This window comes from Protopterus annectens, chromosome 16.part0 (genome assembly GCF_019279795.1).
Source record: "Protopterus annectens isolate FY-2018-M chromosome 16.part0, PAN1.0, whole genome shotgun sequence".
NCBI lineage: Eukaryota > Metazoa > Chordata > Ceratodontiformes > Protopteridae > Protopterus > Protopterus annectens.
This window is the reverse complement of record NC_056750.1, coordinates 449,868,989-449,885,728: the sequence shown is the minus strand read 5'-3', so window position 1 is coordinate 449,885,728 and position 16,740 is coordinate 449,868,989. Positions and strand designations below refer to the sequence as shown.

The following is a 16,740-nucleotide window of genomic DNA, read 5'->3' as shown; positions in this document are numbered from 1 at the left end:
GAGCAGAGCAATTTTCCATAAGAATGTCAGCTGTATTGGCTGGTTCAAAAGGAGGCAGTGTGAGCTTTTCCAAGACAAAGTTGAGGTCCCATGCAGGTATCTGTGCTCTCCTTGGGGGTCTTATGTTTTTTGCCCCTCTGAGGTACTATCTTAGCAGTGGATGTTAGAAAATAGGAGGTTCTGTATTGTAATGAGCTGAAATGGCAGAGGCATGGATCTTAATTGATGAGGATAGGCCTTTGTCCAGCATCTCAGTTAGGTATTGAGAAATCTGAGGAATATTTGGAACAAGTGGTTCAAGTCCTTGTGCCTGGTTCCAAGCACAAAACCTTTTCCATTTTTCTGCATAAGATTTCCTGGTGCTGGGCCTCCTTGGCTTCCAAAATGACATCCATTACAGCTTTAGCGAGAGGTGTGTTCTGAGTGGCTATATTTGCCATGCAGCCAGATTTAAGGTTCTGAGTTGGCTGTGCAGGATCTGATTGTTGAGTCAGAAGATGAGGAATTTGAGGTAAAGTCCAGGCTGGGCCTTGAGACGAGCTCTTTAGGATTGGGTACCAGTGCGGACGTGGCTAGTCTGGGGCAATCAGAATCAATTTTGGCTTCTCCTGTCTGACTTTTAGGAGTACCTTGGGAAGGAAAGGCAGTAGTGGAAAGGCATAAACTGTTAAGGTTTTCCAGCTGAATGAGAGAGCATCCTCTTTCCATGCTTGTGAGTGATAAGCCCTTGTGCGGAATCTCTGTAGTTGGCAGTTGTGAAGGGAGGCAAAAAGATCTAGGTTTGGGCATCCCCATTTCCTTGTTATGCTGAAGACGTGTGGATCTAGTTTCCACTCGTGAGGGTCAATGAGGTTTCTGCTTAGTTCGTCTGCCAGAGTATTTCTTTCCTGGCAGGAATTGTGCCTGCAGATGTACTCGATAGGTCAGTGCTGTGTTCCACATAGTCATGGCTTACCTGCAGAGGGGGTAGGAATGTGTGCCCCCTTGCTTGTTTATGTATCACATAACTGTAGTATTGTCCATCTTTAGTAATAGTTGTTCTGGATGTAACAGATCCTTGAAGGCTGTCAAGGCATTCTGCACAGCTAGCATCTCTTTTTGATGGATATGAAGACGCATCTGGTCCGCGGGCCACGTGCCCTGAATACATTTTCCTGCCATGTGTGTTCCCCAGGCATAATCCGATGCATCTGCTAGTGTCTGCCTGGCTGTGGGTAAAGTGAAAGGCTGTCACTTGTTGTGGTGACAGGAAAGTGCCCACCATCGAAAAGTACAGTTTTGTACCTACCATAAATGTAGATGTCCAAGAGGTATGCATCTGCAGTCCTAACATATGGGTTGTCCTGCCTCAGGCAGCCCTTCGGTCGGCCGGATTCCAAAGTCTGGGTCTGGCCTCAGCTGATGTCGCACTTCACCCGACGTCATAGCTGCTGTGAATTGGGTATAAAGGCATCAGCCAACGCCATTTTCCTCAGTGTTTCTTGCCCCAGATGCCAGGTGCCCTCTAACAAGGCTAAATTTGGATAAATGCAAATGATTCCAAACAGTAGAGAGCAAACAATATAAACATGTATATACATATATACAAACAAATACACCATAATAGATTCCCCCAGCTAGCTACAAGATGGGCAAATACCCTAGGAGTACCACAAAGGGGAAGGAGGGTGGGTAATCCTGACTGGAGATGCATACCTCTCGGACATCTACATTTATGGTAGGTACAAAACTATACTATGTCCTTCAAGGATGCATCTGCAGTCCTAACATATGGGTAGAATACCATAGCCAAACTGGGGGAGGAGGCACTAAGATGATTATGGTGTAGCTAAGATCCCTTGCAAAACAGCAGTTGCAAAACCTGCTCGGGATCTGGAGTATAAAGGTAGATTATGCTGCTTGGCAAATGTATGCACGGAGCTCCAAGTAGCAGCTTCTAAAATGTCTTTGGTAGCCACTCCTCGTAGGAAAGCTGTAATAGTGGCTGTAGCCCTTGTGGAGTGAGGTCTGATGTTTTCTGGAGATGTCTTTCCATGAAAAGAGTAACAAAATCTAATGCAATTTCCTATCCATTTTGAGATTGTCTGTTTTGAAATTGCTCTTCCTTCCATTCCTGTTGCATATGCTACGAGAAGCTGGTCAGTTTTTCTGTTGGTCTTGGTTCTGTCCAGATAGTAGCGCAATTGCCTGTGCACATCCAAGGTATGTAGTAGTCTTTTCCCCCCTGTTCTGTGGGTTGGGGAAGAATGTTGGTAGATGGATTGCTTGGTTCAATGATACCCTGGAGACCACTTTTGGCATAAAAGTAGTGTTAGTTCTCAAGGACACTCTATCCTGATGGAGGATAAGGAAGGGCTGTACTGCCATTAATGCCTGTAATTCAGAAACTCTTCTTGCTGAAGTGACTGCAAGCAGGAAAGCAGTTTTCCAAGATAAGAATTGTAATTCTGCTGTTGCTGCTGGTTCGAAAGGGGGAAGTGTTAACTTTTCCAACACAAAGTTAAGGTCCCATGTAGGCAATGGTGGCTTCCTTGGAGGCTTTACATTCTTAATTCCTCTCAGAAACTGCCTGAGTAGAGGATGAGAGAAGACTGGAGGATCCATGTTGTATTCTGCTGAAATTGCTGATGCATGAATCTTAATGGAGGAGTAAGACAGGCCATTGTGGAAAAGTTCTGCTAAGTATTCCAGGATGTTAGCTATGTTTGCTAATGATACATTTTCTCCTTTTGCTGCACTCCAAATGAGGTATCTTTTCCATTTGGCTGAATAAGTCTTCCTTGTGAAGGGTCTGCGAGCCTCCAGGATAATGTCTTTAACCCTCTGAGATAAATCTGGGTTATTTTGCTTTATGTAATATTCCAAGCAGCTAGCTGTAGTGTTTTCAAGTTTGGATGTAGGATCTTGTAGTTGTTCTGTGTTAGCAGTAAAGGAACTAGAGGTAGAGGCCATGCGTGTGTCCGAGACAAGCTCCTCAGTAGCGGGTACCAGTGCTGCCTCGGCCAGTCTGGAGCTATCAGGATGATCCTTGGGTGATGATCTTTGATCTTCAGTAGCACTTTGTGCATCAAAGGAAGAGGTGGGAATGCATATGCTGTCAGGTTTTCCCAACTGAAGGATAGGGAGTCCACCTTCCAAGCAAGTGGGTGGTATGTCCTTGTGCAGAATTTCCTCAATTGGTGGTTGTGTGGGGATGCGAACAGGTCCATTTCTGGTAGTCCCCATTTCTTTGTAATGGTTTTGAAGATGTCCGGATGCAGCATCCATTCATGGGCATCCGTGGTAGTTCTGCTTAAGGTGTCTGCTAGTATATTTTCTTTTCCTGGCACAAATTTGGCCTGGAGTTGAATGTTGAGGTTCAGGGCCACATTCCACAGGTCCATTGCCATCCGGCATAGAGGGTATGAGTGCGTGGCTCCCTGTTTGTTGATATACCACATGACTGTGGTGTTGTCCGTCCTTATCAGCAAATGACCCTGTTGAAGAAAAGGTCCGAATGTCTGAAGTGCCTGTTTCACTGCCAGCATCTATTTTTGATTTATGTGTAGGTTCAGCTGGTCTTGTGTCCATAGGCCTTGTATACACTTGCCCACCATGTGTGCCCCCCAGCCTAGGTCTGAGGCGTCCGTGGTGATAGTCTGGCTTGGGTGAGGTTTGTGGAAAGGCAGTCCTCTGTTCAACTGACAGGCCTGAGCCCACCACAGGAATTCTTGTTTCAGGCATGGTATTATTGGAATCTGGGCTTCTAGACTGTGCTTGTGTTGAGACCATACATTCCTTCGGTACCACTGCAACTTTCTCATATGCAGCCTGGCACGTGGAATCAATATTATGCAGGATGCCATGTAACCCAGGGCTTGCAGGACTTTCCTTGCTGTAAGCTGGTTCTGTGTTGTTAATGCCATGAAATAGAGTGGTAGTTGCTTTTGCTTTTCTGCTGTGAGATATGCCATCTGATTTGATGTGTCCAGTTCTGCACCCAAGAATGTTATCCTTTGGGATGGTACCAGCCTTGACTTTTTCATGTTGACTGTGTATCCCAGGGCTTGCAGTAGTTGTATAACCTTTTCCAAATCTTTTGTTAATTTGGTCTTGTTGTCCGCTTGTATTAGGCAGTCGTCCAGGTATGGATAAATCTGAATTCCCTGAAGCCTGCAATGAGCAATTACTGATGCCAGGCATTTCGTGAATACTCTGGGTGCAGTAGATAAGCCAAAGGGCAATGCTGAGAATTGATAATGCTCTGATCCTGCAAGAAATCTGAGGTATCTTCTGCAATCTGGTCGTATAGGGACGTGCAGGTATGCCTCCTTGAGATCTAGAGTCACCAGCCAAGACTCCTTGCCCAGCATGGGAAGAAGTTGCTGTAGGGTCAGCATTTTGAATTTTGGAACAATGAGATATGTGTTCAGAGCGGACAAGTCGAGAATAGGCCTCCATTGGTTTTCTTTTCTTCGTACCAGGAAAAGTCTGGAGTAAAATCCTTGCCCTTGTTCCATAGGAGGTACCTTTTCTATAGCTCTCATTCTTAGTAGATGGTTGATTTGTTCTAGAGCGTTTGTTTTTTGGTTTGGTGGTAGGTTTGGCTTTCCTCTCTTTTTTGGTAGAGTGTGGAAGTGAAACCTGTAGCCTTTGTCTATTGTCTGTAAAATCCATTTGTCTCCTGTAATGTAATGCCAGTTTACGGAGAATAAGGCTAGCTTTCCGCCTAAGGGTGCTTCCAGTTGTTCCCTGGTAGGCGGTATCAGAGACAAGTCATTGTGCCTGACCTGTGGAAGTGGTCGTAGCTGGATCTGTGGCAGTACTTCTCTGGTTGTTAGGCTGCCACTGACGTCCCCTGTAGGAACCTCTGGATTGACCTCTGCCTCTTGGGTGCCTATTTCTGCCTCTCTGTGCTCTGGAGGTGTCTGGAAAGGACCAATTCTACGAAGGTCAATTTCTACTAAACCTCGGAGGCTGGACATGTAAGAAATCCTTGACTGTTTGGACCGATTTTGCTTTTTCTTCCACCTTCTTTAGCACTTGCTGTGCAGGGGAGCCAAACAAACTGTTTCTCCATGGGAGCATCTAGAAGCTTCGACTTTACATGGTCTGGTAAGGATTGCTCTTTTAACCATGCATGCCTTCTAATCACTGTTCCAGTCATAGCTGATCTAAAGGAAGCCTCCAGTGCATCATAGCTGCATTTTAAGGAATGATTACTGACCTGCTGAGTGTTATGTACCAAATCCTGAAGGGACTTACGGTCTATAGGTTCAGGAGAGGACAGTTTTTTATTTAGCTGGTCTAACAAAAATTCCTGATACTGAATCATGTGGAATTAACAGTTTAAGGCCCTAGCCGAAAGAGTAGCAGAAGTATAAACTTTTTTACCCCATCTCTCTAATGCTCTAGATTCTCTTTCAGAGGGGAGGGGGTTTTTGGCAGAGGCAGCTGCTACAGCTTTGGGGCCCTGTGAAATGGTTTCAGGATCTGAAATAGGAGCCTTATACAAGTGAAAGTGTGTGTCCGGGACCCTGTAATATCTGTCGGGCTTGGCAGGGGCCGGGGGAAGAGAGTCAGGGGCAGTACAAGGAACATTATAAGCATCATCAACAACTGTAAGTACTGGAGGAATGGCTAAAGGCCTATGCTGTGGTAAATGTAAAAAAGATCCTTAGCCTTTTCCTTGAATCTGAAAAATCCTGGCACTGCCATTGAAAATGCTCTCTCATAGCAGGTAAGGTTTCCCCAAAAGAAAATTCCTCAGGAGGAGAGGCAGAAGGAATGGAGTCTTCTGCATCAGAATCCTCATAAGGAGAATATGGGCCTTCTGGAGGATCTGAGTTTTCTGAATCATCCGAGGAATAGTCTGTAGAAACAGGATCCGGGGGCTCTGCTCTAGGCCTCTTCTCTGAAGGGGGTTGACAGGCCCTGTCTGGGTGAGGTTGGGATGCTCTGATCACAGAAATGAGATCCTCAGCCAGGCTGAGCATTTGGGAACTAGAGGAAGGCCTGTGTGAGGGGTTTTTAGCAGGCAAGGCCTTAGAAGATTTAGCTGCTTTAGCCCTAGAAAAAGCCTTGATAGACAGATGCGCAGGGGGCCTAGCAGCTCCACGTGCAGGGGTAGATATGTCTAAAGGAATAGTATCTGATAAATCCTGGGTGGCTGCTACAGCAGGGGTTATTTCAGTAGCAGATTCAGCCATGCTGTGTGAGGCCTCGGCTATCGGAGGCATGCTTTCGGCCGAACAGAGGAGTCTGTTTCAGCCGAAACCGAGACACTCGCGGTTGGCTTAACCGTGGTTTCGGCCGAAACCACGGGCCGCGAGTGACTGTCCTTTTCCTTACACTTTTTAGCTAATTGTGAAGTTGGAGTCTCCGACGGCATTTTGTAAGCGAAAGCAGGACCAAAAAACTCCTCTGCAAACTCCGACCGACGTCTAAGTGTCCGTCGGTTGAAGGAAGCACAGGCTAGACAAGCTGATACGTCGTGGTCTGGGCCTAAGCAAGGAAGGCAGTAAGAGTGGAAATCCTTATGAGGTATTTGTTTCCCACAAGTTAAACAATTATTTACTTTTTCTGACATCGGCTGAGGCAAGAAAGAGTCCCCAACGGGGTACTTGGCTTTTTAGAAGTCTTCGGTAGTAGAAATCTCTGGATCTGACCGACCGGCACTTGCGAACAGCTTCTGCTTTGGGCACCGCGCGGCAAGAAAGACAGAGGAAAATGGCGTCGGCTGATGCCTTTATACCCAATTCACAGCAGCTATGACGTCGGGTGAAGTGCGACATCAGCCGAGGCCAGACCCAGACTTTGGAATCCGGCCGACTGAAGGGCTGCCTGAGGCAGGACAACCCATATGTTAGGACTGCAGATGCATCCTTGAAGGACATCTCCTGTTGCAGGCAGGGAATAAGAGTTATTATTGTTTCAAGGCTGTGGCAATGTTGAGTCCAAACACTTTTTAGATACCATTGTAGCTTCCTCTTATGCAGTCTTGCATATGGAATTAGCAGGATGCAGGATGCCATGAAGCCCAAAGCCTGCAGAATTTTTCTTGCAGGTAGCTGGGTCTTTGTTGCCATGATTTGAAAGTAATGAGTCAGTTGCCTTTGCTTTTCTGGTGTGAGAAGCCATCTGGAAAGTTGTATTTAAGCTCACATCAAGGAATATTCTCTTGAGAGGGCACTAGTTTTGATTCCTTTTTATTTACTGTGTACCCTAGGCAAATTAGTAATTTTTTTACAAGTGCCAGATGCTTTAGTAGAATGTCCTTGCTCTCTGCTTGAATAAGGCAGTCGTCCAAGTAGGGATATATTTGAATTCCTTTTTGTCTGCAAAATGCAATTACTGGTGCCAGGCATTTTGTGAAGACCCTGGGTGCAGTAGATAAGCCAAAGGACAGTGCAGAGAATTGGTAATGCATTGAGCCAGCTATGAATCTGAGGTATCTTCTGCAAGATTGTCCGATTGGGATATGCAGGTATGTCTCTGAGGTCCTAAGTAACTAGCCAAGCCTTCTTGCCCAGCATGGGTAGAAGTTGCTGCAGTATGAACATTTTGAATTTTGGAACATCCAGGAAAGTATTTAGAATAGACAGGTCCAGTATTGGTCTCCAGGCTTTGTCCTTTCTGGGTACCAAGAAAAGTCTTTAGTAAAATCCTTGCCCCTGTTCTTGCTGTGGTACTTTTTGAATAGCCCTCATTGTCCATGAGAACCAAAATGTTTTTTGTGCCTCTGCCCATTGATTTTGTGGCAGGTCTGGCATACCTTTTGACCTTGGTAGGGTGTGAAAGTGGAACCTGTAACCCTGAGAAATAATATTCGGTACCCATTTGTCCTGGGTGATGATGTGCCAATTTTGTGAGAAAAGTGCTAGTTTTCCCCCCAAGGGTGCTGCCAAAAGGTAAGTGCCTGGCATTTGTAGAGGAAAGTCATTGGGATGGTTTCCTATAAGGTTGTGATTTGTCTTCTCCGCCTTTGGAGGCTGAAGCACCCCATTGTTTATGTCTGCATGAGCCTTAGGGCTGAGATCTGCCTCTTGGGCGTTTGTATCTGCCTCTGTTGCCAGTCTGACACTGGAAAGGACCAATTTTTAGAAGGCCAGTTCCTGTTAAATCTAGGTGGCTGAACCTGTAAGAAATCCTTTACTGTCTGCTTTGACTTTGCTTTATCCTCCATTTTCTTTAACACCTCTTCTGCCTTAACACCAAAGTATCATGCTGTAATGGAGCATCCAATAATTTTGCTTTAACATGATCAGGTAAACTGTTTTTAACCAAGCATGCCTTTGAATGACAGAACCTGTAACTGCAGCTCTGCAAGATGCCTCTAATAAATCAAAGCCACATTGCAAAGTATGCTTTCCCACTTGTTCAGCTGCATGCAATAAATCCTGCATTTCCTTGTTCTCAGGACATTCAGAGCTTGTAAGCATTTTCTGTTTTAGCAAAGACATTAGGTATTGTTGACATCTGAGCATGTGAAACTGGCAGTTTAAAGCCCTTACAGCTAAAGTAGCAGAGGTCTAAACTTTTTCCCGCCATCTGTCCAGTGCTCTAGAATCCCTATCAGAGGGAACAGGTTTTTTTTTTTTTGCAGTGGAAGCCTTGACCCCTTTGGGACCCTGAGAAATAGTTTCTGGGTCAGCAGCAGGGTTTTTATAAATAAATTTATGAGAATCTGGAACCCTGTAGTACCCATCTGGCTTAACTGGAGCAGGGGGCAAAGAATCAGGAGTCGAACTGGATTCAGAAAAAAAGTCTGAGCCTTTTCTTGGATTCTGAATAATCCTGGCTCTCCCAATGGAAATGTTCCCTCATGGTGTGCAGGGTTTCCCCAAAAGAGTAGTCCTCAGGAGGAGAGGTTGAAGGGATAGATTCTTCAGCATCAGAGTCCTTATAGGGTGGAAGAGAATATCCCTGTTCTGAACAGGAATCAGAAGAAATAGAAACCTGGTCACAGGAGTCACAGTCAGTGTCTTGCCTAGGCCTTTTATCAGGAGGGGGATGGGAGCCCCTGATGAAAGTAATTAGGTCCTTGGCCATTTTGAGCATCTGTTTCTTTGGCATGGATGACTGTTCCAGGAGAATGCTGTACTTGTTTCTTTGTCTTTAAAAGGTGTTTTAGACTTTGCCTTGGCTGCTGAAGAGGTCTTGGTAGTAAGCTGTGTAGGTCTGAAAACACCCTCGGAAGCCGATGCCTGCTCAGCAGCTCCGGACCCATCTGAGGGAATTGTTTCCGTAGGCCCAACACCTTGAGTTTCCAGAGGCCTAGCTGTCTCCACGTGGGAGTCGGAGGCGGCCTGAGGCTTTGAGGTAAGAGGGTGTCAGGGGCTGAGAAAGCGCCTCACTGAAAACCGGCGACTGGCCTAGAAGAGGCTTCGTTGTCTGTTTTGGACCTCGGATGCCTTTCTTTGCCCTTGAGCTTCTTATGGACTCCGGTCGTCGGCTGTTCAGACTGCTTTATACAGTTAAACCTTCGGCCAAAGTAATGAAAAACAAAATGGAACAGACGCTTAATAGTGCGTTGGTTGAATCTAGCACAAAACCGACAACTAGCAACGTCGTGGTCAGGGCCTAGGCAAGGAATACAATAAGAAGGAAAATCCTTATGAGGTATTTGCTTCCCACAAGAAATACAATTGTTAACTTTTACTGACATCGGACCGGAGCAAGAAAAAGTTCCCCCAATGGGGTACTTAGCTTTATTGAAGACTTCGGATCGGAAATTCAAATTAGAAAATATCAGGAGTCGGCCGACCGGCACTTGAACTGCTTTTGCTTCGGGCACCGCGCGGCAAGAAAGACTGGGGAAAATGGCGTTGGCTGCATCCTGTATACCCCTGGCGCAGTGACATCAGGGAAGAGGCAACAGCAACAGATGCCGGACCAGGACTTTGGAATTCAGGCCAACTGCAGGTAGCCTGCCAGCAGGATAACCCAAGTGCAAGGACTGCAACAGTAAAACACGAACATCACCCTCAGAAGCCGGTGCCCTCAGTGGCTCCAGACCCATCTAAGTTAGAGACATCAGCAGATTCAATACTCTGAGAATCTCGTGACATACCGGACTCCGAATGGGTCTAGGTAGAGGCCTGCGACTCAAAAGCTTAGTCGGTTTTGGACCTCGATGGTCTTTCTCTTTGCGTTTTTTGTGAACTCCGGTAGTCGGATTGCTAACAGATGACATTTCAGGATAATTGAATCTTGAACCAAAATATTTAGAAAAAAATATACAGACGCTTAGTGTATTGGCTAAATCTAGCACAAAACTGACAGCAAGGCATGTTGTGATCTGGGCCTAGGCAAGGAATACAGTAAAAATGAAAATCCTTATGAGGTATTTGCTTCCCCCAAGTAATACAATTAACTTTTACTGACATCGGTAAGGAGCAAGAAAAAGTTTCCCCAACAGGATACTTGGCTTTAGTTTGAAGACTTCGGTTCTGAAACTCTAATGCGAAAATTTCAGGAGTCTGCCGACTGGCACTTGCAAACTACTTCCGCTTCGGGCACCGTGTGGCAAGAAAGACGGAATAAAATGGCGTCGGCTGTATGTTTTAGACCCCTGACAACCTGACATCATGGAAGAGGAGACAGCAACTGACGCAGGACCCAAGACTTTGTTATTCAGGCCGACTGAGGGCAACCTGCCGGCAGATTACCCTAATGTAATGACTGCAACAGTGAAACACGAAGAACATCTTGTAGCTTGTGCAGGAATAAAAGAATGAGGAACTCTTTGCAACAAGATCAATACCGACCCGAAAGCAACTCATCCACGTATTCCCCTCTGACACTGCTTACACAACGTGCAACTACAAAGTACTGTTTTATCTCTCACCTAAAGAGAAAAAATATTTAAGTAAATCAAAGAAAGACATCTCAAACCATGTAATTATGTATATCCTACCTTTACGGCTAAATGAAATTTGGCTATCTTCTTTGAAGGTCCTGAGGCTTTATATGTTGTACCATCCACATCAACAGACATTTCAAAAACTGGTGCGTGAACTGGACCAGACTGAGAAATGAGTTTGTACTGAAGTCCATATTTGAGCTGATTAAGTCTCATGAGAGCATTTGCTGGTTGTGACTTCTGTAAATACTTGCTGTCAATCACTATAAAAAAAATACCAAAACTAATCAACACTAATTAACTACAGCATCGAAATGGACTTGCATTAAGAAAGTAATAAGTACTGCTAAAAGCTGATAAAGTAGACTATGACAGGGTTAGACCACACTTAACATTTACTCAGGAACACAAAAAACAGTACACCAGAGCATGTCAGATACCTCTCTAAATGTTTTTTCCATCATTACTGCTGTAGGAATAAAAATCAAACCCTCAGAATGATGGAATCATAAGCCAGGTCTTTTTCATGGTCCAATATCAACACCAGGTTCAAACAGTACACCCTTGGGTAAAAGTCATAATGTGATGCACAGTTGCCAAACTGTTTTTGGAGCCTTGTAAAAGCAACATGGGAAAAATGGACCAATAAATGACCACAAAAAATTATGGGGGGGAGGGACAAAAAAATTCACACTTGCAGCCATTTGAGGAAAAATTACAGGCATTTTCGCGTGGTTCACACCCTAATGGACATACCTTCACTTTACAGCATTCCTTGCTTGGCAAAATCTGAATTATGACAAAGTGACAAGTCTTATCTTGCTAAACTCTTGTTAAACTGTTGCCAGACAGGCTAAGACTAGTCAAGTCAGCTCAAGATACCCTACTGCAGAATACCTTGGCATGGCTGTCCTACGGTGTGTGCCCTGACAGCAAAACAGCAGAGCCTGTTTTACATCTGGACTGCATGTCCCAGCAGCACAGTTTAGTAACCCTGAAAGAAATAGTTTTCTGTGGAAAAAAAGTCAGTGTAGGCAATTCTGAAAAAAAAAAGTTACTGCAGTATTAGCTGCTGAACTATCATAACTGCTATCTAACCATTCCTACAAAGACCTTGTTACTCACTGACAAAATACATTGAAACATTTCTGCTTGGTTAAAAAAAAAAAGTTTCATTTGTGAGGGAGACCTTCCTTTTGTGGGCTGACAGCTTGGATATACATTGGTTCCTTTTCAGACAACTTTCCTCTGAAGATTATGAGCAAAGAAGCCCATATGCTCATTGCACCACACTATGCTCATGTGCCTATTATCTGCACTCACCAGTACACACCAAATCACAGCAAGATCATGCCTGCAAATCTAAAACACTCTGCACCACCATTTCACAAAAATGTACTTTCCTGCTTTACAGAAACTATCTGATCCTGAAAGTGTCTGTCCAGACAAAATTGGATGGCAAAAAGTTAATTACAACCTACCAGGGATTGTCCAGACTGAAAGGATCTGAGCAAGTGGATCTGGACTATCTTTCTGCCATCTAAATAGCATTCCCAAACTAGTACACAATGAATGAAAGACAAAAAAATGAGAGAAGCTCAAAGAGCATAGACCTGAAGTACAAAAGATTTATACCCCAAACAATACTGCTTTACTGAAAATAAAATCAGTCACATAGCTGTTGCCCAACTGGCTGCAGTGAAGACATGTTTGAAACAAGCCCTGAAAGCACCACAACCATAGGAGAGTACTCTCTGAACACAGCATTGTTCAGGACACAGTTCCCAAATTAGGATGAAAGACAGTTCAAGGTGGCATTCACTTGAGTGCTTTGCTTAGTAAGGTACAGTTGTGTACACTTACCATAAATGTAGAGGTTAGAGTGTATTCACTGTTGCAGTCATCACATTTGGGTTATCTGCTTACAGTAGCCCTCAGTGGGCCTGATTATTAAAGTCTTGGGTCCTGCGTCGTTTGCTGTCTCATCTTCCATGACGTAAGGTCGTCAGGGGTATAAAGCATGCAGCAGACGCCATTACATCAGTTTTTCTTGCCCAGATGTCAGGTGCCACCATAACGGGAAGCAATTATATACAAGGTTACACCTCCAACAAAAAAGCAAATACACCAAAAAGCTTTAAGCATAGTCAACAAGAATAGAGGTATAGTCAATAGAAGTCAGGGGGCTGGAGGGAGGTTAACCCGGACTGCAACAGTGAATACACTAACTACATTTAAGGTAAGTGTACACAACTGTATTATGTTCTTCCCGTTTCACTGTTGCAGTCATCACATTTTGGTAGATTCCCAAAGCTAAGGCTGGGAGGAGGAAATTAGATAGCATTAGAACCAGCTATAAGGCCCTGCAAGACTGCAGTGGCAAATCCAGCTCTGGAATTAGAAAGAAAATGGCAAGTGGTAATGTTGGTGAAATGTATAGAACTCCAAGTAGCAGCTTCTAGGATGCCCCTGGTAGGGACACCTCTGAGAAAGGCTGTAGAGGTAGATGCAGCCCTGGTTGAATGTGCTCTTATCCCCTGTGGGGTAGGTTTTCCGTGATGCTTATAGCAGAAATGAATGCAATGGCCTTTCCACTTAGAAATGGTTTGCTTTGAAATGGCCTTCCCCTCTGCCCCTACAGCTAAGGAAACCAGCAGCTGTTCAGATTTCCTGAGAGGCATAGTCCTGTCCAAGTAAAATCTAAGTTGTCTGTGCACGTCCAAGGAGTGCAGTATTCGTTCCCCTTTGTTCTGTGGATTAGAAAAAGTTGGCAAATGAATAGGCTGATTAAGGGCCACACTGGATACCACCTTGGGCATGAAGAAGGGATTGGTCCCAAGAGACACCGTGTCAGCATGAAAGACAGATGAAATGTTCCACTGCCATGGCTGCCTGTAAATCAGACACCCTTCTTGCTGAAGTGATGGCTAGAAGAAAGTCCGTTTTCCAAGAAAGGAATTTTAACTCTACATTTGCAGCTAGCTCAAAGGGAGGTAGAGTGAGCTTTTCCAATACAAAGTTAAGGTCCCTGACTGGAGTAGGGGCTCCCTGGGTGGTCTTAAGTTTTTGACCCCTCTGAGGAATTGCTTCAGCAGTGGATGAGAGAAGAGGGGATGTTCTGTGTTGTAATGAGCTGAAATGGCTGAGGCATGAATTTTGGAGGAAAAGGAAAGGCCCTTGTGAAGCATCTCAGTTAAGTATAGAAGAATATGGGGTAAATTGGGCACAGCTGTGCCCATCCCCCGAGTTTGGCTACAGGAACAGAATCTTTTCCATTTTTCAGCATAGGATTTTCTAGTACTAGGCCTCCTTGCCTCCAGGATGATATCCATCACTTGCTTACTGAAGGATGGTAATGGAGAGATCAGGTAATTAGCCAGGCTGCCAGATTGGGGGTTTGAAGCTGTGGGTGCAGAATCTGGCCCCCCTGCTGGGACAGGGGTCTGAAGCAGGTGCCCTGGTGCCAGCAGTGACACTGAGCAAGGGGAGGTACTAGAGTTCGCGTGGCCAGTCTGGTATAATCAGTATCGTCCTTGGTTTGTCCTGTTTGATCTTTAGTAGTACCTTGGAGAGGACAGGCAGAGGGGGAAAGGCATAAACTGATGTTTTTTTTCCAGGTGAAGGACAGGGTATCCAGTTTCCAAGCTTGTTTTAAGGAGTCCTTGTGCAGAATTTGTCTAATTGGTAATTCTGGGGGGAGGCAAACAGGTATATCTCTGGACTCCCCCATTAGTTTCTCAACATGTTGAATCTTTGGTTCCAGTTTTCACTCATGTGGGTCCATGAGATTTTTGCTTAGGTCGTCTGCCAGTGTATTTAGCTTTCCTGGCAGGGACTGAGCCTGTAAGTGCACTTGGTAGCTCAAGGCTGTGTTCCACAGAGCCATGGCTAATCTACATAGAGGGTACGAGTGGGTTCCCCCCTGCTTATGTACCACAAGAGTGGTGTTGGCCGTCTTTACCAATAATTGTCCTGGAAGAATGTGGTCCTTGAAGGCTGTCAGAGCATTCTGTACAGCTAACATTTTTTGATTGATATGCAAGTGCATTTGATTTGGCTTTCATTTGCCTTGAATGCATTTCCCTGCCAAGTGAGCACCCCCCCCCCCCATGCATAGCCTGATGCATTTGTTGTTAGGGTTTGGGCGGCAGGGAGGTAGAGTGAATGGCAGTCCCTTGTTTTGGTGGCAGGCCTCTGCCCACCAAAGGAACTCCATCTGTAGACAAGGTTTGATAGGAATCATTGACTATAGATCCTGAGAATGTTGACACCATAAGCTTTTTAGATACCACTGTAGTTTCCTCATATGCAGTCTTGCATATGGAATTAGTAGAAAGCAAGAGGCCATGATCCCCAGGGCTTGCAGTATTTTCCTTGCAGATAGCTGGGTCTTGGTGGCCAGTAGTTTGAAGTAGACTGTCAATTGAATTTCTCTGGGGTGAGGTAGGCCATCTGGGAAGTTGTATTCAAGCTTGCTCCCAGGAATACAATTTGTCGGCAGGGTACAATATGCGATTTCTTTTAGTTTATGGTGTACCCCAGAGATGTTAGCAATTTCTTTACAAATGCCAGATGATTTAATAGTATGTCCTGGCTTTCTGCCTGAATTAGACAATCGCCCAGGTATGGGTATATTTGAATATTTCTTTGCCTGCAAAATGCAATGACTGGAGCTAGGCACTTTGTGAATACCCTGGGTGCAGTAGATAAGCCAAAGGGCAGTGTAGAGAAAGTACAGTTTTGTACCTACCATAAATGTAGATGTTCGAAGATCCACATTGCTGCAGTCCTTACACTTGGGTAGTCCGCTGTCCTCGGTCGGCCCGAATATCAAAGTATAAGGCTGACGTCGGTCAAGGCGCATTTGACTGACATCAGGACGTCAGGGTACAAATGCGCATGACCGACGTCATATCCTCAAGTCTTTTCTTGCCCCAGATGTCAGAAGACCCTAAAAAGAAAGGCCAAAACCAAAAAACAGCAAACAACCAACCAACCACCCTTGCACTAAAAATATGTACAATATATACAATATACACCCTATTGACAACCCAACCCACACAACCGCCTCTAACTACAGAGGGGAAGGAGGGAGGGTAAATTGGACTGCAGCAATGTGGATCTTCGAACATCTACATTTATGGTAGGTACAAAACTGTACTATGTTCTTCATCTCACATTGCTGCAGTCCTTACACTTGGGTAGAATCCCAAAGCCGAGGTAAGGGAGGATGGCAAAACTATAAGGAAGCAGGAGCTGCCAAAATGCCCTGCAAAATAGCAGTGGCAAAACCAGCCCTAGATTTAGAATAAAGTGGAAGGTGATAATGCCTAGAGAAAGTATGCACTGAACTCCAAGTAGCTGCCTCCAAAATATCCTTAGTTGCCACCCCCCTCAAAAAAGCTGTCGAAGTGGCAGTAGCCCTAGTGGAATGAGGCCTAATCCCAGCTGGAATCTCCTTGCCATGATGGGAATAACAGAAAGCAATGCAAAACCCAATCCACTTAGAAATAGTTTGTTTTGACACAGGCTTGCCCTGAGAACTCAAAGCAAAAGAAACAAATAACTGCTGAGACTGCCTGAACCCTTTAGTTCTGTCCAAATAATATCTCAACTGCCTGTGTACATCTAAAGTGTGCAAAATCTTTTCCCCTTTATTTTGGGGATTTGCATAAAAAGTAGGCAAATGAATAGTTTGGTTTAAAGCCACACTAGAAACCACTTTAGGCATAAAGGAAGGATTAGTACGTAAAGATACCCTATCCTTATGGAAAATTAAGAAAGGCTCAACCGCCATAAGGGCCTGCAACTCAGCCACCCTTCTTGCAGAGGTAATGGCCAACAAAAAAGCAGTCTTCCATGATAAATATTTCAACTCAGCAGTAGCTGCAGGCTCA

General features: G+C 44.9%; 1 protein-coding gene across 1 annotated transcript in view; it reads right to left on the bottom strand.

Annotated features, from left to right (window-relative positions):
* Positions 1–16,740, bottom strand: part of LOC122790608 — a 1,229,598-nt gene that overhangs the window by 416,077 nt on the left and 796,781 nt on the right. Inside the window, exon 12 of the mRNA XM_044058134.1 lies at positions 10,898–11,106. Coding sequence (XP_043914069.1) covers positions 10,898–11,106 — 209 coding nt within the window. The remainder of the gene's footprint in view (positions 1–10,897; positions 11,107–16,740) is intronic.